Genomic DNA, 24,713 nt, shown 5'->3' on the forward strand with positions numbered 1-24,713 from the left:
AGAAATGATGAGAGAATATTCATTTTTAGATGGAGTATCACTTTAAATGACAATCATGTGATTAGAGTAACAGCACAGATGTGCGGCTTTAGTGTTAAAATGTGAATACTGTCTGCAACCTGGAAACAGATGAAATACATGAACAGACATTCAGTACTGCAACACATTACTGCTAAAACAACACACTAATCTTCCTTTTATTTATGTTCAATATTCAGAGATTGAGTGTGTGTGTGTGTGTGTGTGTGTTCAGATTGTGAAATTCACCAGTGACTTCAACATGGTCAAGTATAAATAATCAGAGCTCTTAAAAGTTGTTTGTGTCTCATTGTAGTGTGTGAAGAACACAAATCATTAAACCAAGCCCAATTCTCAACAATATCATATAGATATTCCTTTACATCACATAACCAAAGCTACATGACAGTAAAATCCTCTCCTTCTCAACTACTGTTATCACTTTATATAAAAACAGCATATAAGAAGAAAAGAAAAGGACTCAAATGCCTCAGAGCTGAAAGGCTAAAATCAGAGTTCACAATCACAAATATTCATTTGATCAAAGTGAGAAATCAGATGAAGCAGATGTTGTGAGGACTGATTCTGTTGAACATCAGTACTGAAGACACTAGGAAAGACTTGCATTGAGAAACTGTAGATTTTAAAATATTTTATATGCATATCTTTTTTAGATATGAAGTATAAACAGTTCTGACGTTTTTCTCTAGAAAACAACTTGGCAAATAGAAATTTGCAATTAAAAAAGTAAATAAAATACTAAATATATAGACATCTAAAACACAATGACATTATAAAGATGTTTTTGGTTTATGTCATCAGTAGTAGAAAACATCTAAAATACAAATAATTTTAAAAAGCATTACTGTTCATACACATATATCCAGATTTATTTTCAATAAGAATAATTCCTTTGAGTCTGTGTACACGATACATACACTTTCAATACATAAATATACAAAATACTGTACATGTTTAGTTTCAGAAGGCTTGTCATGTGATCAAAAACAGTCCCAGAGTCCCACATCATCCTCGCTTTCAGCTCATTGGAGGAAATCTGTTGATCCTGTGGCGCTCGACAGGTCACGCCCTTTTCATGACATCACATCTTCTGTGAGCCAATCATGACTTTAGAGACAAAGTTAACGATGGCGCTGGCGGGCTGCTCAGGGTCGTGCTCAGCAAACAGGTGGCACACGTTCTCCATGCTGCTGCCTGCTTTCCGCGCCACAAATCCAAAGATCCTGCCATGGAAGGACAGTTTAACTTTTACTCTGTTAACCACCTAAATAGTCCCATAATAAATGTCAGCTGAATTTCCAACAGTTCTGGGTTACACCTGAAACACATGACGACCGTACTCACTTTGCTGAGGTGCAGCCTTCTCGTTTCCACCTGTAAATGAACACAGAAACGCTTATAGAAACACAAGATCACTGTAAATGATATGAAAATCATGATCTGATCGAGCAGAACGGACTCACTTCCTGTCCTGAGGGTCCAGAGCACAGAATATGACTGTGCTGACAGCATAGTGTCTTCTGAAGAACAGTCTAGAAAGACAACGTGTTTCATCAGCTCCATCGACATGTATGAATATTATTCACAAACAAGCGTTTGCTTGTTTATATGTTCTTCTCAAACTCGCGCATCAGTGCAGGGCAGGAGCTGTTTTCACACTCATCTTAAGCCATGCACAACTACACAGACCATCAATTAAGAAACTGCACACGACAGCAGCTGTAGATCATGACGCTTGCAACACCAAGGTCATGGGTTCAATTCAGTTCAAGTAAAAAGCTTGAATGCAATATAAATCGCTTCAGATAAAACGCATGAATGTAATGTAAGGTAAGATGTTTGGTAAGAATGTAAGATAAGAGTGAGTTACTTTCTCTGGTTGTCGGTGAGCGTGATTCCCTGCGAGGAGACTTTGAAGTGCACTACGGTGGAGGACGGGAGTGAGTCTGCACTCAGGATCTCACTGGTGGCCTTCTGCACCGCCTGATAACCCGTCAGAGACTCCATCTCCACCGAACCCAGAAACCACACGTTACAGGCTGGAAAACACACATCACACAAGCAATCTGTAGGTGGAGTCAGAGAGACTGAGGAATCGGCCACTGGTCGATGTTGTCAGTGGTTGTTATCGCTCTGTTATCATTACTGCATACTGCCTATGGATGTGTTTTGGACGCACCTGCTCCTTGTTTCAAGAGTTCAGCGGCAGAATTGGTGATGGACTGTGAAGATGCACTAACAGCGTCCTCTAGAGGATCTGAGGAGAAACAACAGTTATGTGATCAAACCAGCCATTATTCCAGAGTAGTGATGATGGGTGAAGCTTCGAAAACATTGCAAATTATTTGAGTGAACCAGTGGCAATATACAAAATTTCAATTTAATGTTTAATTTTAATTACACTTTATTTCAATCAACAAAATGATTTTTCACCATTTTAGTCACAGTTTAAAAATATAAATGAAGCTGTTCTGCTGTACCTCTGTCAGGGATGATGAGTTTACATGGAAGAGCCAGAGGAGTGATGGAGTGCTGACAGACCAGAGCCGTCAGACTGCCTGTAGAGTAACACACACACACACACACTGATGTGAGCAGTACTCCTGTATATATGAAAATGAATGATTCCCACAGCAGGACTCTCAGAGTGACCATCAGTGGCGGGTTTGATAGACTTACCGAAGTAGGGTTCATTAGGGCATCCCTTGAGCCGAACGCCCCTCGGCGTGCACTCGATGAGGAAGTGCCGCACCAGCTCGCTGGACGGGTCTCCTCCTGAAACATCATTGGCCCCTACTGTATATTACACTTTAACTGTGTATATAATGAAAACACCACACATCCATCACATTGGTCTCTGCTCACCTCTCTTGCCCTGCTGCAGTGCCGATGGAGGCGCTGTGGCCACTTTCATGGCCAGTCCGTAAGCGCCGCGAAAGGAGTGACTGTCCCGAACAATGAAGGAGCCAGGCTCTGTGTCCTTCAGCACCGCTATAGCTGTGTGTGGAGGGAGAAATCACAAGAGAGTCAGATGAGAGTCAGAAACAGAAGTCAGACGTCACGGGATTCGATCGGTACCTTGGTCTCTCGCGATGTCTGGCTTGTACCAGTATTTGGAGGTGTCCTGGACGAACTTCACCGTCAACTGCTTGCTTGAGAGCACATCTGCAACATCAGCACAGCGTTCAGTTTGGATATCAAGCACACACGTGAGCTCCAGTGACCGCATCTGCTCACCTGGAAGAGGCAGGGAAGAGCCGCCGTTGGCTCTGGTCTGCAGCTCCGGCAGCACGCTGGGAAACGGGATACTCAGAGAGCTCCCGCTGTGAGGACTGGAGAAGCCGCTGGGAGACGTGGACGCCGAACCCTGCGAGTTCTCGCCGTCGTACGCCGTCAGCAGGGGGTTCTGAGGTTGTGGCTGGAAGTCGAGTCCCTCCAGGCTGAACTTTTCCTCAAACATCTGCTGGAAGACTTTGGCTCTCTGACCGCTGAGTGGAGAGCTGTGGGCGTTCGGAGCAGGAAGGGAGTGTTGTGACGGGACAGAAGACACTGTGGCGAAGCTCACTGAGTCCGATGTATGAGCAGAGATGGACTGTGGAGACCTACATGAACCATAACACACTACTGTTATCCTGAACTATAAAACAAACACTACTGGAGCTATTTAATTACCTCGTCTATGTTTTCACAGTTAAAATCATTCAGAGCGGTACCGCGGTACTTTTCATGCATGACCTTTCCAACATGATTACGTAATGCGTGGAGCATCACGGAGCAGTGCAAGACGAGCATTTGTGGTTAAAAAATATATAATTTTTTTTTTTTTTTAGAAAATGTCCGATGGTTTCTCTAGATAAGACTCTTATTCCTCGTCTGGGATCATGTAGAGCTCTTTGAAGCTGCACTGAAACTGACATTTGGACCTTCAACCCGTTGAACCCCAGTGAAGTCCACTATATGGAGAAAAATCCTGGAATGTTTTGCTCAAAAACCTTCATTTCTTTTCCACTGAAGAAAGAAAGACATGAACATCTTGGATGACATGGAGGTGAGTATATTATCAGGAAATTTTAATTCTGACGTGAACTAATCCTTGAAAGCATAAAATCCGCTGCAAAGTGTTAAAGCTCATTTAAAGTCAGTATAAAATTATTATGATAAGTGATTTTAAAACAATTAATCAAAAAATGGCAGTAAGATGTTTACATGACGTGAGGAAACTCTTCACTCCGGTCTTATGCAGGTTTCATTATTCTTACATTATTAAAAAAGAAAAATCAGAGATTGAAACACCTCACTCGACTATTATTTGTTATAGGCTATTCGCTAATATTAATGATGATTATTAGTGAGTCATGTGCATGTGTTTGTAAATCTATTTAATTACTCCGTATATGAAACCATGATTCACACTCACAACTTCTTTAACCTTTAATTTGACATTTTTCAGCAGGAGGACAAAACACAGACATTGGGTTTTCTTCAGTGCGTGAGTGCGAACAAAGTGCGAATCGTGGTTTCAAAACAGTGTAATTTGAGCTATTTGAGTTGCCGTAGATTGCTGTAGTTCTCAAGAAATGAAGGGTAATGTAGTCTTCCAGTGAGCGCCGGCGGTAATAAAACTCATGTTCAGACGAGCGTCTCACTCGTTTGTGATAACGCGATATAATAACTTATTCCGACTCAACAAATCGATCTGTGGAAATGAGTCGGACAGGGTCATACAATGCTTTAAGAAGTGTTCAGTCCAGATACAATTTGGTACGCTAAATCTGGATATTAAGTGCATATGTTCGCAAACACTTTGGGGAACAACACGAAGGATGTGGAAACGTGTTTTTCTGAAGCTACAGCTGTGCAACTCCAAAACTTCCCTTCGGATTAAATGATTGCTTGCTTTACAAACTAAATGACACGAAGGTTACCTATCACAAGGTAAGGCTTTGCTACTATTTGTTTCTAATTTATGTAACAGCACTTTTCCAATGGGTAATGAATATGCGTGCCTTCAAATGCGTTCCTCTCTGGCTTGGTGTTTATAGAGATGATTTGTGATATTTGCTGTTATTTCATATCGTCATGCCATAACGACTTGTACTTGACTTGTCCGATCACCCTGCTGTTAGTGGGCAATCTCATGTGTTTGTTTAAGTTATGAGTGTGAAATATTGTGCTTATTACAGCTGGATAGAGAGCAACTCTGACCTAAAAGCCAACTAATCCTCGTGTTCGGGGTTGTCTGCAGAACTGAAGACTCCTCAATCATTTAAAGTCCCCATGAAATCAAAGTGGAAAATTCTTGTTTTTGTTTTTTTATGGAATATTGCAGTGTTTATTATAAATGATCTTTCCGTGCACATAATTATATTGTTAAATTAATTCGGCTCAAAGGGGTGGAAAGAGTATAAAATACATAATGTAATATACTTAGGGCTGGGCGATTTTCTTTCAGTTAATTAGAATTTAATGTTTTGCCTTGATTTTATTATTTTCAAATCGAGCAAACGCGATTTTGATTAAAAATGTCGGCAAACGTTACTCTTACACATGTTGACAATACAGCAATGATAACCGTGAAGAGAAGAAAATGACCCAACCACAAGATGGCGCTCCTGATTAACTGCTCTAGTGTGACCCTCTATGAACACATCGCTAGTCTTAAGGGACGGTTCACTCAGAAATGCTTTATTACATTGAAAAAAATTAGATGCGGGCAGCGGAATGGTAAAAAGGAAAGTTACTAAACTTTTGCATGATGGTGTTGTTTTCTGTTTTTACGAAGCATTTTCTGTTTATAGCCTATTACTGGTGTTATTTATTTGCTATTACTTTTTGGCTAAGAAATATTTAGCATTTTTCTTTTATATTATTTCTGAGTGTATAGGATATGTTTAAGATAAGGTTCTACAACATTTGCCTTCATATCTCATGCATATTTTCTGCACTTGACATTTGATATTCAACAGTGTTTTGATCTGTCTGCATCGACAGCATTGTATGCGAACTGAACTGAGCTGGATTATGGCATCACTGTTTTCTCCAGTGCTGATATATAGATAAATTAACTAATAACTACTGATTCTTACAATGGAATGATTCAATACTGAATTTACTTAAGATGGATAATGACACCATTTTCTTTAAGAGCTGCTGTGCAGCCAAAATTACATACCAGTTATCAATGTAAAGCTGCTTTGTCACAATCTGCATTGTAAAAAGCGATATATAAATAAAGGTGACAAAGACATTTAACAAATAAGTCATTTGTTTTACATTTACACCATGTTGATCACTTGGAAAATAACTTTTTTTAACCAGCATGTTAATAAAGAGAATGTTACTTGAATCATATTATAGTTACGTTTTTAAACAAACAAAAAAAAAGCGAAATCGTGAATCAGTCAATCGTTCTGAAAAAAAAATTGATATTTTTTTGCCATATCACCCAGCCCTAAATATACATAATATAAACAATTATCTTATGTACATTATGTATTATAGCAAATGCCTGCAGAGGGCGCCAACGGCCTGGTGATTGTTGTTGTTGACTTTACAGCATGATCCAATCCTTGTTTAATATTGACCAAACAACAAAATGTTTACTTGATCTTTAATATTTGGACACTTCTGTACGATAGAAACACTACAGCCACTGTCATTTCTTGAACAAGAATATGTGGACATCTCAGAGCGAGGGTTTAAACTATTATTTTGAGATCGCGATGAACAACAACTTGCATATTAAAAAAAATATTAATGTATTCTCCTGTGTTGGCGTAGGTTTATAAATGATTTACATTACGAGTCTGGTGAAATGACGCACCCAGATGAACGTTATAAGCAGCCAAAACTCACAGCATATGCAGAGATGGAGTTCTGGAAAAAAACGGCAGGCTCCGGAGCTGAGAGAGGAATCATTAATCTAAGTTACTTTTTGGATATTTTCTAGTCAATGCTTAATGTAGCCTTGAGTCACAACCTCCAATATCTCCGCATGAGTGGGGGAGAGGGATGGCGATCCCTCTGATTCCCGCCTCGATGCTGAACACATTCATCTCCTCAGAGCCAGACAGAGCAAACACTGAGCCCTCAGATCAGAAGAAACCGCCAGGCGTGCTTCTGGATCTGAAACAAGGGCTTCTGGGTTGGCGGGTGAGAAGTGAGAAAAGGCAGAGCCCATCTCAAGTCCATTTATGACCCCCACGATCTGAGATGCTGAGTCTGCTGGACCCTAACCACGGGGAACATGAGCTCGGCTTTCCTCTTCAGAGAAAAGAGCCAAGCGGGAGCGAAGCACTCTCATAGAGAGACGCTCACAAACAAACAACACAGAAGTCATGTGAGTCACCAGCCGTAATGTAGCGGTCACAGAGACACACACTTCTTCAGCTGCTGGCTCGCCATCTTTCCAACCTTTTTCTTTAGACAAACAAACAATAAATAAGACAGACAGAATGAATGAATGTACCTGTAGCTGTCGGAGAAGGACATGACGTCACCGATGGCCGGCTGGACGTACGCTCTGACAGCGGGATGCTGTAAAGCTTCATCTGAAGCCGTGTGTCCCATAAACCCTGCGTTCTCTCTCAGGTCTGAAAGAATAACATGTGCACTGCTCTTTCACATCTGCTTACATTAACATAAAACAATTAAATGTGAAGTGTCGACAGTGAAATCACAGCTCACATGATCAACCACATTTATGAGCAGTTTTTGTAGGTCAGTCATTTTTGATCAGGAAACCACAAGTATAACAAGGTGGAGAAAATAAAACTCTGGGTCAAAATAAAACATCTCATGTTAAAACAAAGTGAGTGAATCATGTGATTTACCGTGTTCAGCTCTATAGAATCCAAATGAAGGAGACGGAGTCTGTCTGTACGGTGGAAAGTTCATCACGCTCTTCACTGCATCAACACACACAGATCCATCACACTTACTGTACATACAGCTGACATATGGAACATGGATGTGTGTGTGTGTGTGTGTGTGTGTTACCATATGGAGTGGATGGTGAGATGGGGAACGCTGGTGTTGTGGGCATCACGTCACTGCCAGTGTCCAGTTCAGTGTGAGAGGAGTACTGCCCTCTGTCTGCTCTGAACACTGCTGCACACTGACACACACACACACAATCACTGGAGTTAACAAGCAACTCACCTAATGCAAGAGGAATAAAGATTTTATTTGACTGTGTTTGTATTTTCCTGGTTGCTTGGAACTGGAGTTTCTGTTAAATGAATCATGTGATTCTGCTGAGCTAGTAGTGAATCACAGAGTGTGTTGAGTCACCGGTGTGTAGTGTTCATTTCATTAATGAAAACTATGACGAAAACAAGATGACGAGACGACATACTGTAGACCTCATTAAACACTACCTGTGACTAAATCAACATGCAGTATTGTTGATGAAAAAAGATGAGACCAAAATCTCTATATTTTCTTCAACAAAACAGAGTAGAAAAAATATATATTTTTTTATAAAGTCTCTACGAGCTTTCATGCTTCTGGTTGCCAGATCTCAAAAGTTTAAATCTCCCAATCGGAGCTTTTCTCTTAATTGGACACATTTTCTGCCTGGTGTTTTACTTAATCTTTGCAATCTGTCAGCCCTGCGCACGCGCTCTCTCTACACTGAGCGCAGATGATCTGAAAACATGACAAACACATGCGCTGGAGTTTATTGATCTCCACTGAGATATTCTGATCAAATGAAAGTGTCTCTCAGTCAGTCTGTGTTCGTCTCTTCCTAAATCTGACCTCTAACCTTCTCAGTGGGAATTGCTGTTTGGTACCTTTGCCCGCAAATTACCTCAATTGGATACACCTGTGACAGTGCTTCAGACACTCCTTTAAAAGAGATCACCAACTGAGCCAAAGGAGGGACTTCGGGTTTTGGACTTTGCTCGTGTTTTGTTGTTTTTTGCATTTACATTTCAACACTTTCAACCATGCACCCTGCTCTACACACTGATGGATGCAGAAACACTGTTATTTCCATTAATTGTTTTCATTCTATTATTTCATCGTTGCTGTAAATTGGGGACTCGTCCTCACTTAGTTTGTGTTAAACTTTTGGATGCTTATAGTTTGATGATTGATTATTTTGGACACGCAAATGAATTCATACTGGAGTCAATTTGTTCACCATGTGAAATCATCAGTTGGTAAGTACATTTGTGCAATATTGTGTTTTGAACGCGAGTTTTCCCTGAAGGTATAGCGGCATTTCTTTTGAGACGTGTCGGATTTGTTATTTTTGAGCAAAATAATTAAGATTTTCAGTTTTACCATTATATAGCATGACTAAAAGTTTCATTGGTTAAAACTAGAGTAAAATGCTCAGTCTTTTAGCTAACTAAAACTCGACTGAACACTGGTTGACTAAATCTGATGAAAATTAAAGGGCATTAGACCGACTGAATGAAGCAGCAGACGGGACGAGCTGTACCTGTGTGTGAGGATCGCGGTCAGCGCTCGGCGTCAGTGTGTGTCTGTGATCCAGAGTCCAGGACGAGTGTCCACGAGCTCCGCTGAGCTCCGTCACATCACCGTCCTCTGAGGAAACACAGAGGAAACACAGTTACAGTGCTGCTCCATAATCATGAGCCATCAACACATGAACAAGGACAAACACACGACAAGGTCAAAGAGACTGATCACACTAAAAATTCATCTGACTTCACTCGTCGTTTGATTGCTTCGGCTAATAGTGTATCATGAATAAAAATAAGCATGTGGTGCAGCTGATACACACGAACTCTGGAAATGACAAACTCATGTGGTCTAATAACAGACAAAACTCATGTTAATACTGTCGGTCAGTATTCAGTGGTCAACAGCTGGATAAACACATCACAGTAAATGCGAAGACGACTGACAGCCCAAAAGCAGTGACTGCGCATGTCTTCACACAGAATAAAAATCGTTGTATTTATTAATGGAAGTCATCTGCTTGATGTTCCCGATAACTATTATTTCAGGCTTATTTTGTGATATATAAATTATTCTGTGCTTATTTGTGTTACACTCCAATACACCGGTTCACTGGTTAAAGATCTGAGCAGCTACTCAAACGTGTCCAGTTTAAACCCCTGGCAAGATATGTTTCACTAATCTGATCCAAACTACGAGTGCAGCAGGAAGGCAGCAGCATTTGATCAGTATGATCGTACCCATCTGATGACTCCTCTCTCTGCCGCCGTCCTTCTGCACGGTACTGTTACTGTCCGGAGCTCTGGCTCTCTTCAGTGAGCTGGATTTGGTGGAAATGGGCACAAAAGTTGGGTCCAGATCCAGAATGAGCTGGTTGAGTTGATGAATGGAGTTGTCGATGTCCAGCGTCAGTGAGCTGAACTCATCGTCATGTATCTGGTCAGGCTCTTGGCTTTGAGGGGTTTCAGGACTCGCTGGAGGCTTGTTCTGCTCTGAAAACAGGCAAATGACCGTGTCATTTATATTGGTCTAATCGAAAACCATGTTGTCTTTACTATCCTATGTACACTACCCCCCAGATGCTTGTTCCAAGATCCCTTTAATCTGTTTTTGTCTTTGCAGATTTTTATATTAATATTAAAGCAACATTTAAAGTTTTAACCAAAGCATAAATATGATTATAGAAAAATGAAGTATTGTGGTTGTAAGTGTGATGTTTTCCGGTGTGCTCACCGGCGGGTTTGGGCAGGAGCTCCTGCATGTCATTGTGGAAGCGCTGCTCAACGGCGTCATTCTCTGGCAGGTACAAGTACTGCTGCGCAGCGACCAGCTGCTGCTGATGGACCCACGTCTGCGTGGAGTATCCGCTGTGCTGGAACAGATTTCTGGGACCCGGAGAGCTGACAGGGAGGGACGCACCTCTGTGAGCGAAGCCGGCTCTCCGCTCATACTCGTCCATGGCCGTCGTGTGCTGCTGTGCAGACTCATCCGTACGGCCGGGACTGCCGAAGCCATCGGACAGCAGCGAGTTCTGGCTGCTCTTGTGATAGGACGAAGAGAGCGTGCCCAGACTGTCCACGCTGTGCAGGTCGTGCCGCGAGGTCAGGACTTCGTCGTCCAGGATGTCAGTCTCACGCTCTTTCGGCCGAGAGCGTCCGTTTATATGGATCTGCGGAGGGCCGATGGTCAGTGCACAGCCTCGGCTCGCCTCGTCCACACCGAAGCCGCTGAGCAGCCGCTTGAGCTCCACTCGCTCCTGCTGGCTGGGCTGCGCCGCTTTCGGCCCGGGCACGGGCCAGCAGTCGGTGCGCAGCGAGGCGCTGGAGAGGCCGGAGTCGGTGCTGGCCGAGAGTGTGTGATCGGGGCTCCGCTGGGATCTGGAGGGCGTGGAGACCCTGCTGGAGTCTCTCTTCACCAAATATCTGTCCAGGAGCGGAGCCGCTGGGGAGGAAGAAACAGACGTGACTCACTGATTGACAAGATAAACACTGCATGAAGGAAACAAGCAATATGACATCTCACTCTGCTTATGCATTTCGTGGCACTTTGTTACATGAAATTAAACCACATTCACCCTAATGTGAACGCAATTCAACTTTAACTGCTTTTTGTCATGAAATACTGTATTTGATGTCATCATCAATGAAATTACTTGTTACACTTCAGTGTTATTTTACTATCATTGCTGAACTCTTAAAGTTTTTGATTTATTGATCTAAACGACAGTGTTTCTTGTGCTTAGGAAGACTCCAGTAATGCGCTTCTCGCCTTGTTTTCCTCCAGAACTGCTGAAGGTGAGTTAGTTGACTGAGACTCAGGGGTCGGACTGTTCTTCCATATATGGACATTGGAATGTAAACACAGGGGCGGAGCATGAGAGAAGAGGGCGGGGCTGAGGATGTGTTATCTGACACTATGGCCCATCTCTGAAGGGATCAGTCAAAATACATCATACAGTCATATACTGAAAACACTGAAAGTGTTGAGACATCCAGTTCAGTCCAGGGGCTCAGGGTCTGACTGGTACACTTATCCATTGACAGCTATTCAAAGTTTCAGTGTATTCTGAGAAATTCATTTTTTGTAAGCAACATAAAACATCTAATATAATTTAAACGTTAGTGTTTAATCAGTGTTTGTCTATACGTTGTTCTAGTATTGTTCTATTGTTTTACAGTGTGCAATAGCTACCTGAACTGTTGTTTTACTACAGAAAGTCATTCCTTACAGAGCAGCGGATCATTCAAAACATTGATTGGTTCATGAATCAGACGTCACTGAATGGGACTGTAAAATGAGGCTGTCCTGAAAACCCAAGATGAACCAGGGTTAGTAAAAAAAAGTCGGACGTGAAATGACAAAGTAGAACAGTTCTTCAATCCAAAGATGAAAGCAAACTTCTCCACAACTAACACATCATACAGGCCTTCAATTAACAGAGCCTAAGATCACTCTCTCATTGCTAAACGACACAACTGGCCTGACAGAGGAGCAGATGTGCTCAACGCTTGGAGGAATGTCCGGGTTCAGTGTGAGTTCAGCTCCATCAGCGTTCATTAACACAGAAAATACCTTTACAAGCCACTGACAGCTGAAATAAGCACAGTCAGCAACTCAAAGCAGGAATGCGAAGCTCAGATTTGTAATAAAGCACCCAAAATGTTAAAATGTTAATACAAGATATTTTTGTTAGCTGGGATTGAACCCAGAATATTCTTCAAGGAACCATCTCAGCAGTGTTCAATTAGAGTCAGTCTAGCATTTCACCTAAAGTTTGCAAAACTCTGCATTCTTTCTTGGCTTTTCAGACGCATCTTGAGGTAGGCCGAGGGAGGAAGTTATATGGTGTTTTCTTTATGGTGTTTTGTCATCAGAAGCAGCCAGAATTAGACAGCAAAAACAAAACACTGTAATTACAATTCCAGTCCCTCTTCCTGCCAAAGCCTCAGCATCACAACTGTGTGAGTCAATAACACCGACCACAGTTCAGCTAAACCAACACTGACGAACACTGCTGTCACTGCGTGAAACAAGACTGGACCTTATCAAAGCCTTCATTACACGTGATACTGTGTTCATAATGTCTGTGTCGCAATACGAGTCAACAGAACTAAATAATATTTACATTTTATAGAGAAAGCAACATTTTCATTTTTGCCCCACCATGACGCTCAGTTGTTGTGGGTGGTTGCCAGGGCATTGCTATGTGGTTGCTAAGAAGTTCTGGGTGGTTTCTAGGTGTTTTTTTGTCCTGTCTAGTGTGTAATGAGTCACTCCTGATCTTCTGATGTGTAGATGTGTCTCAAGTTCCTCTTTCAGTGTGTGTTTGTGGGGTTTTCTGGTCCAGCAGGTGAAATCGATCACTTATTAAAGCAGCTGCTCATTCTCCTCAACAAGCATACTGGGATTCATACTAGGTCTGGTGGTCTGTTCAAATCACTTGCTCGAACTATGAGCAATAGTAATGTACTTGTCTGAGGAAGCAGCACTAAAATCAAACTTTTCAAACTATATATTTACTTGTGCTAGTTCCTCTAACCCATGGACTGGCATATAAAGAGATGCAGAGCTCAGAGATGTTGAATTCCTGTGAGCTTTAAGCGTTTGCGTGTGAAAACAAGGCCTGAATCTGCCGCAGGAATGCACAGTTGTCTGTTTGTGCTTGATCAAACCCTCTTTATTAAAGGTGCTGGAACTTGTTTCCATGAATATGTTTTATGCAAAACAGCTGTAGGGGACCTGTGATTTTGGCCAAACTATTCCTGTGTTTGCGAGTTAAAGAAGGGTGTGAATTCTGCGGGACACATGGAAGTCCTGCCATGAGCCTCACCACAGTCAGAAAAAGATGCTGGACTTCTGGGGTGGTTTTAGTGTGTGGGTGAGGGCACATCCCGTGTGTGTGTGTGTGTGTGTGTGTGTGTAAGTAACGGCACAGCCACAGTACAGAAAAAGACACAGACAGAGTTTTGCCCAACTATGCAAAACAAAAATATGAATAGTGCTCAGGGGCAACACATGAAGATAACATGCTTCAGTCAGGACCGAAAGAGCCACACAGTAACAATACTAGTATCAGGAATTGCACCTCAAAGGGTTAGTTCACCCAAAAATAACATTTCTGTCATTAATTACTCAACCTCATGTCGTTCCACACCCGTAACAAAAACAAAACAAAAAAAAACATTTTTATTCAACAATCTCTTCTCTTCCCTGTCATTATCTTACGCAGGTGATGCAGTGAAAGCTTCTGTGTTTACGTCCGAATGCTGGCTCAGTATTGGCAAAAGCTGATCATGTGATCAGCACGACGCATGCGTGTGATGCTGACGCAGGAGCCGGCCAATAATGAGTCAGCGTTCTGACGTAGAACCTGGAAGAGCTGGACATAAACAACGTATGAGAATGACACAAAAGAGAAGAGATTTTTGAATAAAGTCGTTATTTTTGTTTTGTTTTTGCGCACAAAAAGTATTCTCGTCTCATTAAGGTTGAACCACTGCAGTCACATGACTGTTTTAACGATGTCTTTAGTACCTTTCTGGACCTTGAAAGTGTTGATTATATTGCTGTCTATGGACGAGTCATATACGTCTCGGATTTCATCAAAAATATCTTGTGTTCTGAAGATGAACGAAGGTCTTACGGGTGTGTAACGACATGAGGGTGAGTAATTAATGACAGAATTTTCATTTTTTGGGTGAACTAACCCTTTAAATAAATATCAATTTAAATGTCCCTCAATAAAAGTCTCTCTTTCACTGTATGAGTGAGTCGTTGAATCATTGACTCAGCTGATTCATTCAAAAAATATATGGGGAAGTCACTGAATCATTCACTCAACCACATTAGTGTGTTTGTGTAGCCAGAGCTCCTTCAGCATCATATCTCCCATTACAAATAAGCATTCAGATCTTTCCTACCTTCACTGCAGATGTTCCCATAGGAGTCCCATTTAGAGAGTGAATCTGTGCTGGTGTAGTCGACGGTCACATCTGGACCGTTCAGCCAGCGCTCTGAACCTGTCAGACACACAACAGACTGATGGATTAACTGTTCTACCGCCGTACGTGAGATGTGCACATCACTTCGACAGTCAATCAGTTTTATTTTTATAGCACTTTATACAATACAGATGGATTCAAAGCAGCTTCACGGTGAAAAAACAGTTGCAAAATTCATCAATTATAAAATTAATTCAAATTCTGATGTGGAGAAATGTTAGCATTCAACAATTTTAGCATTAGCTACCAACAGTACATGAAAAACGAACCTGAAATTCGTTCTGGGCCATCAGAGAACACTAGCTCCACTTTGCCATAATCTGGAAACCTGGCGTCTGAAATTGAACATCAGAATATCAACACAACAGATGCTGAAACACACAGAAAACATCCTGAAACCCTCTGATACTGTTCTTAACTGAACTCAAACCTCATTTGAGACCAAGGACTAATTATGCTTCACTAAAGGCATCTTTACACAGAAAAAGCGGCACAGAAAGCAACTCTGAAGCGCCATAAAATCACAAAAATGTGCATTTACACAGACTGTTTATTGCTTCTCTGAAGCGGCATAAATGCATTTACACAGGAATTAAAATCGCGGGAAACAATGCTTTGAACATAACTATTTTAAAACTACAGTTTTAACAAAATGAATTTAAAAATAATGAAATAATAAACAATGAAATAAAACTCAATTAAAAAATACGAAATTTTAAATTAATTTCCTCTGCATGCTATAGCTATCTCACGCTTTGATGTTTGTCATAATTCTGTGGTACTGATAGTTATTTTCTATTTCTTAATAAAAATTGTTACAGTTGGAACAAATGCTACAAAAAAATTATTTATTATTACACCGGGTAGATCACCACAGGATTAAAAGAGGTCGAACATTTTTTTTTTTTTTTTCAAAGAGCCAGAAACAACAAATGATGCTAGCGTTAGCGTGTCAGGCAGGACAGCAGATGTCACCAGACCGTCGTGTGTGGGTGAAGTATCATCCTCAAGGAGATGATTTTTGGAATATAATATAACAATGCACAATCACAGTGACGCCAATTGTGTTAAGCATTTACCTCATCTGAGAGAAATGTGGCAGCACGTTGATCTGACAGTCTCTTCATAGGAAAATTACAAACGGCGAAAGCCAATTGATGACACACGACGATTCTCTGTTGTTATTTTAATGGTTTGCTTCATGATGTGAGTACAGGACTCTTTTACTTCACTGCCCCTTTTTGGTAGACATTTTTTTTTTAATTTGCCCTATATGTTTCGTCTCCTGCTTCTTGAATCTCGCGCCGCCTGAGCTGACTGGAATTTTGGTTTTGGTTGTCATGACAATGACGTAGTTTAGGGCGGCTATATTTTGCGTTCATTTACACTGAACCAGAACAGTATCAGAGTCGCCTTTGATACTAGGGCCTGAGGTGGGTCAGACCCGGCGTATTTTAGGTCTGCTTTAATGCGGCATTGCGTCTTTACACTGAATTCTGAGCAGACACAGACCCGCTTTAGAGCAGCCTTAAATCGGCTGTGTAAAGATGCCTTAAGAAGACACTCACTTTAACATTTAGACAAAGACGTTGAATGAATGCTTCATAGATGTAATTCATATGTTTGCACCTTAGTTTTAGGCCTTCACAATCCTATTCAAGATGGTTTTCGCCATGAAAATAAAAGATAAAAAAGGTATTTGAGACTTTTTATTTTGCAATTCTGACTTCTCGCAATTGTGAGAGAAAAAGTCATGGTAACGCTTTATTTTGATGGTCTATTTTAGACATCCTACTAACTATAAGTTTGCAACTACATATCAACTTATTCTGATTGCCACTGTCTACTAATACTTTAATGAGAGTTAGTTGACATGTAGTTGCAGAGTTACTATCCAGCAACAACACGTTTTAACGTTTCAGCATTTTATGAACTCATGGCTACAGCAAGCGTCTGTAGTGGTCAGGTGACCTGCGCTGACCTTTGTTGGCGTGCTCCATGTCGTCCTTCTGAAACACGAGGCTGTAGGCCTGAACCGCTCCCGTGTGAAACTGAACTCTGAATATATCGTCTCGCTCAGACCGGCTGCTCTGATGGAAGCACTTCACCTGCAGACAGACGGGCGAATATTAATATACATTTTTGTTCAGTATGCTAGCATGTTGAAATGGTGCATAAATTCTTTCTATCACTCACTTGTTAATGACAGATGTATATTAATAAGCTAAAAGTGTGTTTGGGGTTTGTTTAGAGGCTTGTCAGTACCATGATGTCTCCCTTCAGCAGCTGTGCCGGCTCCAGGGCCATACAGATCCTGTCTCTGTGACCGGCTCCGACGCGGCTGAGAAATATGGCAATCAAACCAGGGTTATCATAAATAATACATTTTCATTATTACTTGAAATGAAATATGTATGCAGTGATGCTGATGATCAGATCAGCTGAAGTGAATAAACTCACTAGATTCCTGAGACGTACACCACCTGCATCGCCTGATACACCTTCACATACGGCTGACACCCTGAAAAACACCACGCAGGAGTGACAACAGGGTTAGATCGTAACCCAAGACAACACAAGTCGAGTCAGCGCCACAGTAATAAAGAGGAAATAACAGTGTTAATGTTGTAAACTTCATCAGATATGAGACAAATTCAGATTCAGCTGTAAGTCTGCTGTTATTCAGCTCAGTTGAGTTAGTGTTTTTGTTCTGATCCTGTGGTGTCGGTGCAGTAAAGCAGACTGACCCACGCTGGAGTCGAAGCTGGGGACGCCGTGAAGGATGACGCAATGCAGGAAGAGAGGAGACGTGTTCATCTTGATGGAGCCGCTCAGGAGACTGTTGAGGATCCACACGTACCTGAAGAAACACCAGCAGAAAGAGCTTCATCTGACACTGTGATGATGGAGATCACCACTCTTCTGTCCTGTTTACTTACACACACGATCCTGGTGATATAAAGCCTGCGGTACTCTACATGACCAACACAATCTCCTACACTCCTTCCCTCAAAAGATTCATAGTTTAGACTGTTTTATCAAGTAAAAGTCTATTAGTATAATTGCACAAACGTTACTCACAATCAATAATACAGTTCATCAAGGCTGAAACGCAAAGAAATACTGCTAATGTAATAAAAACAACAGAAAGACATGTTCATATCTCAAACAGGATGACAAAAATATCAGTGGAGGAACTCATTATCTGCAGATCTACATGTGTTGTCTCACCTCTTCTGAGACGGCGTCATGAGCGCAGAAACCTTGTCGTCGTAGAACTTCCTCATGGCGAAGCGGTCTAAGGCCTGATCTGCACTGTCAGGACGAGAGGATTCACATCAAGACACCTCTCCATCTACAGAGTATGCAGCCCTACATCTGATTTAGTTATTTAGGGCGATACTGGCTGTGAGTGAGAAGCACGTGAAGAGCGCTAGTACCTGGCAGAGACGTCTGTGAAGTGAACGAAGGAGGAGATGATGACTCCGATCCTGCCCTTCCCACCCTGGTGAATCAGAGAAAGGTGAAGCGTTACTGACACACACTGATCTCCACAGCATCTCAGCACACGTTTGAAGGCGTCTCACCCTGCAGTGAATGACCACCACGTGCAGCGGGTCAGTGTTCAGCCAGTTCTCTATGGCCTTACAGATGGTGCAGATCTTGTCCAGAGGAGGCGCGTGGAAGTCCGGCCATCCCGTGTCCAGAGTCTGAGGAGACCAACCCACACGCTCATTTATAAACATGCGTTTGACATCATGTTTCAGAGTTTGTATGATGTCATGCACTCTTAAAAATAAAGTTCTTTATTGGCATCGATGGTAACTTTCCAAGGTTCTTTATAGTGGAAAAAAGCTGCTTTAGATTATTAAAATGTTCTGTACATTAAGAAAAAAAAAGGTTCTTTTAAGAACTGTTAACTGAAATGGTTCTTCTATGGCATTGCTGTGAAAACCCCCTTTTAAGAGTGTGTGTGAATTCAGTTTGAGTACGTAGTGAAGCGGTTCCTCCACACTACCTTCGGGTTCATCTTAGTGAGCTCTTGCTTTCTCTCTGACAGGTTGATCACCTGAAAAACCAACGATGGAGAGTTAAAAACACCCAGACCCTGCTGAAGGTAATGACAGAAAGCTCTTTCTCTGGTTTGTAAGTGTCATGGCCGCTCTCACCAGATAGTTGTCGGCGTGTTTGGACTTGAGCATGCGTGTGACGTCTCTCAGGTTGCGCAGGTATGTCTCCTCGAAGCAGTCCTGAGGGAAGGACACCGCGATAATGCGCTCCGTCACATAGGTGAGGTCAAGTTCATATCCCTCCTCCATCTGCAAACCGAGACGGTGGAGTTAGTCTCAAATCACTGCAGCTGAATCTCCACACCAGCAGGACATGGAGAGGCTCATAAAACTACTGAAAGGCAGTGTGAGAGGTCATGAGGAGATCACTGGACACAGATGAGATGAGAGATCAACAGCCTCATGAGACACAGCGATCAGAGCCTCAGTGTCTGCACATTTAACTTCAGAAAACCTGAAGTCACACCAGACCAGGACATACTAAATAATGTTTTAACTAATGTGTAAAAATGCAAAAGGGTTTTGGTGAAGAATCAGGTTTAGGGTTAGAAAGTATCATTAGCTTAGTAGAAGAAGAAAAAAAAATCAACAGAGAACCACTTTGTACCTACTTAACCATCTTTTGGAGAAAAATTTGGTCCCAGAAGTGAGCTAAATCTGACAAAAACTACCAAAACTTTTTTTTTTTGTGAATGGCCAAATATATTAAAAAAACAAGAAAGGGTTTTCTGTGAGTTAGTATGTGAGTTAGGGTTAGTTTATAATAAGCTGTACATAAAAACAATAGAAGCCTCTGGAATGTCCTCATTTAGATAGCTGAGTAAACGTGTGTGTGTGTGTGTCTGTGTGTGTGTCTGTGGCTCATGTGTTGGGGTCAAGAGGTCATTCAAATGTAACAACACTGGACTGTTAAATTTAAATACGCATTTTGCTTTTGTAATGTGATTAAATCAGAACTAAGACTGACACCTGACAACACCTCATGCCGACTCAAATACTTTTATTTCAATTATGACAACTCTAAATAATTTTATCATGTTGTTCAATATGGCAATGTTAATGTATTTGGTGTTGGTGGTCTAGATCTGCATGGACACACTGCTATGATCATATAAGATCACACATCAGTCCTGCAGCAGATCTAGGCAGGTGGAGCTGGGGAGGTGGAGGGTTCAGAGGAGCTCTGACAGATTACAGCAAACACTGAACCTGAATATTTAAATGTTGAGCAAGCAATCCCATTGGCTGCAGAGGCCAATCAGCTTGTGTCATATGGTAATGATGTGATTGCTTGCAGACTGCATGTAAAGCATCAGCCTGCGCCCCCTAGAGTTTCATGACTGAACTAGTTATTTTATGAATACCAATAACTCATGATCAAAATACTGTAGGTCAAATCATTCAGAAGATCAGAAGACGAGTCCACTGACAGCACGACGTGAGATTACTTGATCTGGCTTTGAAAACAAGCTTCTGTTTATGTTCGCTGATCAATGTTTGTGAATGAAATACACAAACATTGTGTGTTGTGAAAGCCTAAATTCAATCTGTTCATCATATAAAGTGATCGAGTCTCTTCAGAAAATTATACTAAACCACTCGATTCATGTGGATTAGTTTTACAATCTCTTATTGATTTTTTTGAAGCATCAAAGTGGTAGTTGTGTAGACTGTCAATGGAGGGACAGAAATCGCTCAGATTTCATCAAAAAGATCTTCATTTGAGTTCCGAAGATAAACGAAAGTCTTGCGGGTTTGGAACTACATGAGGATGAGGAATTATAATGTGCAGCACATTACATTTTCATCTCAAACATGCCATCAGGATGCTAACAGTTTATCACAGTGCAAAAGTTTTTCACATTCATTTTTACTCCTAGGAGAAGTACGAATAATAACTTTGCCATGAAAATATCGCGGCCTTAAGAAGACTAAAGCTGAGCTATTTGATCTGAAACATCATCTGCCTGTTTGTATATGAAGCAAAATACAGAGAAATCACAGAGGAGGACCTGACTGATGTGAACTTCTGCTGAAGGACTATGTTCAGCGTACGGAAGAGAACACTTCTGCTAATGTGCTTCAATCATCTACCAGTGTTGTGTCACTGACAGAACGTTCTGATCTGAAGGTTAAACAGGAGTGTTTGTTCTGTGACGCAGCGACTCAGACGTGTCTCCGCAGGCCTGCCGTGAGTGAGCCGCACATGCCTGGATGAAGGTGTGTCGGCCTCAGGAAGAGATTCACCTCCTGCAGGCACGAGAAACACAGACCACGTGTCGCTGAGATCCGGGCCTGTAAAAACAGGCTGCTGCTGGATCAGGTTTCTGTAGCCTTCAGCAAGATGAAACGCACAAGAACAAACACACACACGACTGAGCCGACGAGAGTCCGAACCGACAGACTGCAGTCAACACCGCGACATCACAGCGAACACGGAACGCTGGAACGCTCAAAGTTATGAACAAACGTTCTTCCAGTAACATTAATAGAACGTTTGTTATCTGGTCTTTAATAATGTTCTCAAAACGTTAGCACAAAAACGTTATTAATACATCGTTCATGGAATCTTTTTTCCTGAAGCATTTTAGTTGGATGTTTTGCTAATACTACTACTTGTTCAGAAAACATTCAAAAGTAACGTTCCCATAATGTCTGAAGAATGATTAAATGGAATGTTTCCTTAACGTTGTTCATGTAACCAAGAAAAATGTTTTTAAAACATGTAAAACTCTGGACATTTGAAACGTTCAGAAAACATTCAGAAATAACATTTTTATAAGAAATGTTAAAAAATGTTAGAAAAACTCAGTTTTGTTAGCTGGGATGTCCAAGAAGACACTGGGAGAAGCATAAAGAAAAGAGGACATCATGACGCAAACACACCTCGATGCATCAGACGAGATTTATATTCATTAGAAACAGCAGAGCAGCAGATGGTCAGATCACACACAGATGCTTTGATTGACAGCTCACAATCCTGCCATCCTACTGGATACACACCTGAAGCAGCTGAGAGGACAGGTGACCACACACACACACACACACACACACACACACACTGCGTTTACATCTGTGCCTCTGACACACACTTACACTAGCGGTCAGTTTGGGGTCATTAAGATGATTTAATGTGTTTCTGAAAGAGTCTCTTCTGCTCAAGCTGCATTTATTTGATGAAAAATACAGTAAAAACAGTGAAATATTCCAGTGTAAATCAGCTGTTTTCTATGTGAATATATAGTAAAGTGTAATTTATTCCAGTGATCAAAGCTGAATTTTCAGCATCATTACTCCAGTCTTCAGTGTCACATGATCCTTCAGAAATCATTCTAATATGATGATTTGATGCTCAAGAAACATTTATGATTATTATTAATGTTGAAAACAGTTCAGATCACTGCATTGGTCATTTCAGGGACAGAAACTTAACTGGAGAAATAACTGAAAGTATTTGTAGAATAATTCATTAATTAAAACTTTAAGCTTTGTAATATAATTGAGCTGTTTTTACAGTATATGAGGCTCATGGGCTGAAGGAGACTGAACATTGCAGGTGTGAGATGTGGAAGTTCATCAGATAAACTTCATTCAGCTCATGATATCAGGTTCATCCTGTAGAGCATCCCTGATGAAGCACAGGTGACGGACAGTTCTGAGTGCTTTGTGTGTAAATATTATTTTACTGGTCACTTTTAGTTGTTTCAGTGTTAGTAACAGTGTGAGGAGGAGCGAGGTGAGGAGACGTGCAGGAATGATGAACACATCCAGGTCCGTCTCAGAAACAGAGCGCGAGCGGAAACCGTCCTGCTGGCTCTAAATCACTGCTCAAGAGCTCTTTAACCCTCTGTTCTCTTTCTTTCACATCCGCTGCAGTTCATCTGTCTGTCTTTTGTGTGAAGCGTTCCTCTCTGTCCCGCTGTATTGGTGTACATGTGTTCCTCGTTTATGTGTGTGATTTATTACTGCAACACAAAGACTCAACAGAGCTGTTCCTTCTTGGGTCACACTGAGGATCTGCAGTGAGAATTATCAATGAAAGTGACTGTGAAGGGTGTGTGTGTGTGTGTGTGTGTGTGTGTGGATGGGTGGAGACACACTGAACATTCCTGGAGTAAAGCTTCACGCAGCACTTGTCATTAAATGCCCAACCCTGAGGACAGCAGACGCTTCAGCCACACATCAACAACCAAACCTCCGTTACTCCTTCAGCACAGCGGTGAGACTCAGTGAGCGCAAACTGAGACTTCTGTGAATGTCTCAGAAGTTGCTCCTGAGAAACAGAAACTTTCCTCCTGCTGAGTTTCCAAACAAACAACTGCTCAGATTCACCAGGATCTCAATGACCACAGTCACAACTCTAAACTCTGGACGATCCCAGCAGGGAATGATCTCAGAACTTCAGCTAATGTTCTCTCAAGGTTCTCTCAGAGTTATAAACAAACATTCTTCCTGTAACGTTTACAGAACGTTTCTTCAAAGTTATCTGGTCTTTAATAATGTTCTCAAAACATTAGAACAAAAACATTATTTATACATCATTCATGTTACTACTTGTTTCAGGACATTCAGAGAACATTCAAAACTAACGTTCCTGTAATGTTTGAAGAATGATAAAACGGCGTTCCTTTATTGTTCACATAACCAAGAAAAAAAGTTTGTTTTTAAACATTTAAAAAACTGAACATTCACGTTCAGAGACTATTCAGAAATAATGTTTTCATAACTTAATGGGAACGTTAGCAAAACGTTCTTAGAACATATTTTGGTTGGCTGGGAATCTACAGGCTCATTTGAGATTTTAGGGGGGAAACCCTGTGATACTTGAATGAGACATAAGTGAGAAGCCCATGAAGATCTGGAGGAGAAAGTTGTATGAAAACACACACACAGACACACACACACACACACACACACACACACACACACACACACACATCTGAGCCATTCAATACAGCTGTCATCAGAATCAATAAAAGCCCTAAATGCCGTGTGAAGACTGATTCATGAGAACGGAGAGAGAGAGCTGCTTACCTCGGCTGGCTGGAGAGTTTGTTGGTCTTGTGTGAGAGACGAGAGGGAAACTCACTTCACGTTGTCATAGTTTAGCTGTAAATCTGCTGCAGGCTGCAGGAACGAGAGCGTCTGTGCTGAAGACTTTAGTCCAGGATCTCCGAGCAGCTCATTGCTTTCTCATTAGTCTCTCCTCAACTCAGATCCAGAGTTAGTGAAAAGAAAGACGGATCCTCCCTCTGCTCTCGTTCTCCCTCCACTGCTGTTCTCTGGCTGTTCCCATGAGCCTCTCGCCCTCCCTCACACACACACACACACACACACACACACACACACACACACACACACGAGGATGGGGGAAGGGACTCCAACAATACCAGCAGATTCCTCCACACACACACACACACACACACACACACACACACACACACAGACAGACACACACACACACACACACTCAGACAGACACACACAGACAGACACACACAGACAGACACTCACACTGATCGGCCGAATAGGATATTCAAGACAAACACAAGCTCACTGAACCATCAATATGATGTGCTTAGAAACACACAAGCTCTCATTGTCATTCAACAAAAACTGACATCATTTCAGCAACACATTCAAACTAACATCAAACTAACAGGAAACA

The 24,713-nt window shown here is 41.6% G+C and overlaps 1 protein-coding gene across 4 annotated transcripts; it reads right to left on the reverse strand.

Moving 5' to 3' along the window:
• Nucleotides 1-655: 655 nt before the first annotated feature.
• LOC127504774 (tensin-3-like) lies at nucleotides 656-24,344 on the reverse strand. 4 transcript variants are annotated; one of them, XM_051879796.1, is made up of 28 exons: nucleotides 24,080-24,344; nucleotides 19,145-19,294; nucleotides 18,994-19,044; nucleotides 18,563-18,685; nucleotides 18,416-18,480; nucleotides 18,207-18,290; nucleotides 17,723-17,835; nucleotides 17,436-17,496; nucleotides 17,241-17,316; nucleotides 16,957-17,083; nucleotides 15,245-15,310; nucleotides 14,895-14,993; nucleotides 10,708-11,415; nucleotides 10,215-10,466; nucleotides 9,491-9,597; nucleotides 8,038-8,155; nucleotides 7,872-7,946; nucleotides 7,508-7,631; nucleotides 3,277-3,641; nucleotides 3,118-3,204; nucleotides 2,905-3,036; nucleotides 2,719-2,832; nucleotides 2,520-2,597; nucleotides 2,219-2,296; nucleotides 1,910-2,078; nucleotides 1,503-1,571; nucleotides 1,384-1,413; nucleotides 656-1,262 (listed from the first exon to the last, which is right to left on the reverse strand). In XM_051879796.1, exons 2-28 carry the CDS (start codon nucleotides 19,292-19,294, stop codon nucleotides 1,121-1,123), a joined length of 3,663 nt encoding a protein of 1,220 aa, XP_051735756.1. In that variant the 5' UTR covers nucleotides 24,080-24,344; the 3' UTR covers nucleotides 656-1,120. The 4 variants fall into 4 exon arrangements, with proteins under 4 accessions (XP_051735756.1, XP_051735738.1, XP_051735764.1 ...); XM_051879778.1 differs by having other exon boundaries at nucleotides 2,719-2,835; XM_051879804.1 differs by having other exon boundaries at nucleotides 2,719-2,814; nucleotides 24,080-24,343.
• Nucleotides 24,345-24,713: the final 369 nt, after the last annotated feature.

The sequence above is a fragment of the Ctenopharyngodon idella genome, chromosome 2, assembly GCF_019924925.1.
Source record: "Ctenopharyngodon idella isolate HZGC_01 chromosome 2, HZGC01, whole genome shotgun sequence".
NCBI lineage: Eukaryota > Metazoa > Chordata > Actinopteri > Cypriniformes > Xenocyprididae > Ctenopharyngodon > Ctenopharyngodon idella.

Coding starts and splice junctions, on each gene's coding strand:
- LOC127504774 (XM_051879778.1), bottom strand. CDS start 19,294: ATGGAGGAGGGATATGAACTTGACCTCACCTATGTGACGGAGCGCATT. Junction 3,642..7,507: donor TCCTTCTCCGACAGCTACAG/GTACATTCATTC, acceptor TGGTTCATGTAG/GTCTCCACAGTCCATCTCTG. Junction 2,297..2,519: donor ACTCATCATCCCTGACAGAG/GTACAGCAGAAC, acceptor GTTTCTCCTCAG/ATCCTCTAGAGGACGCTGTT.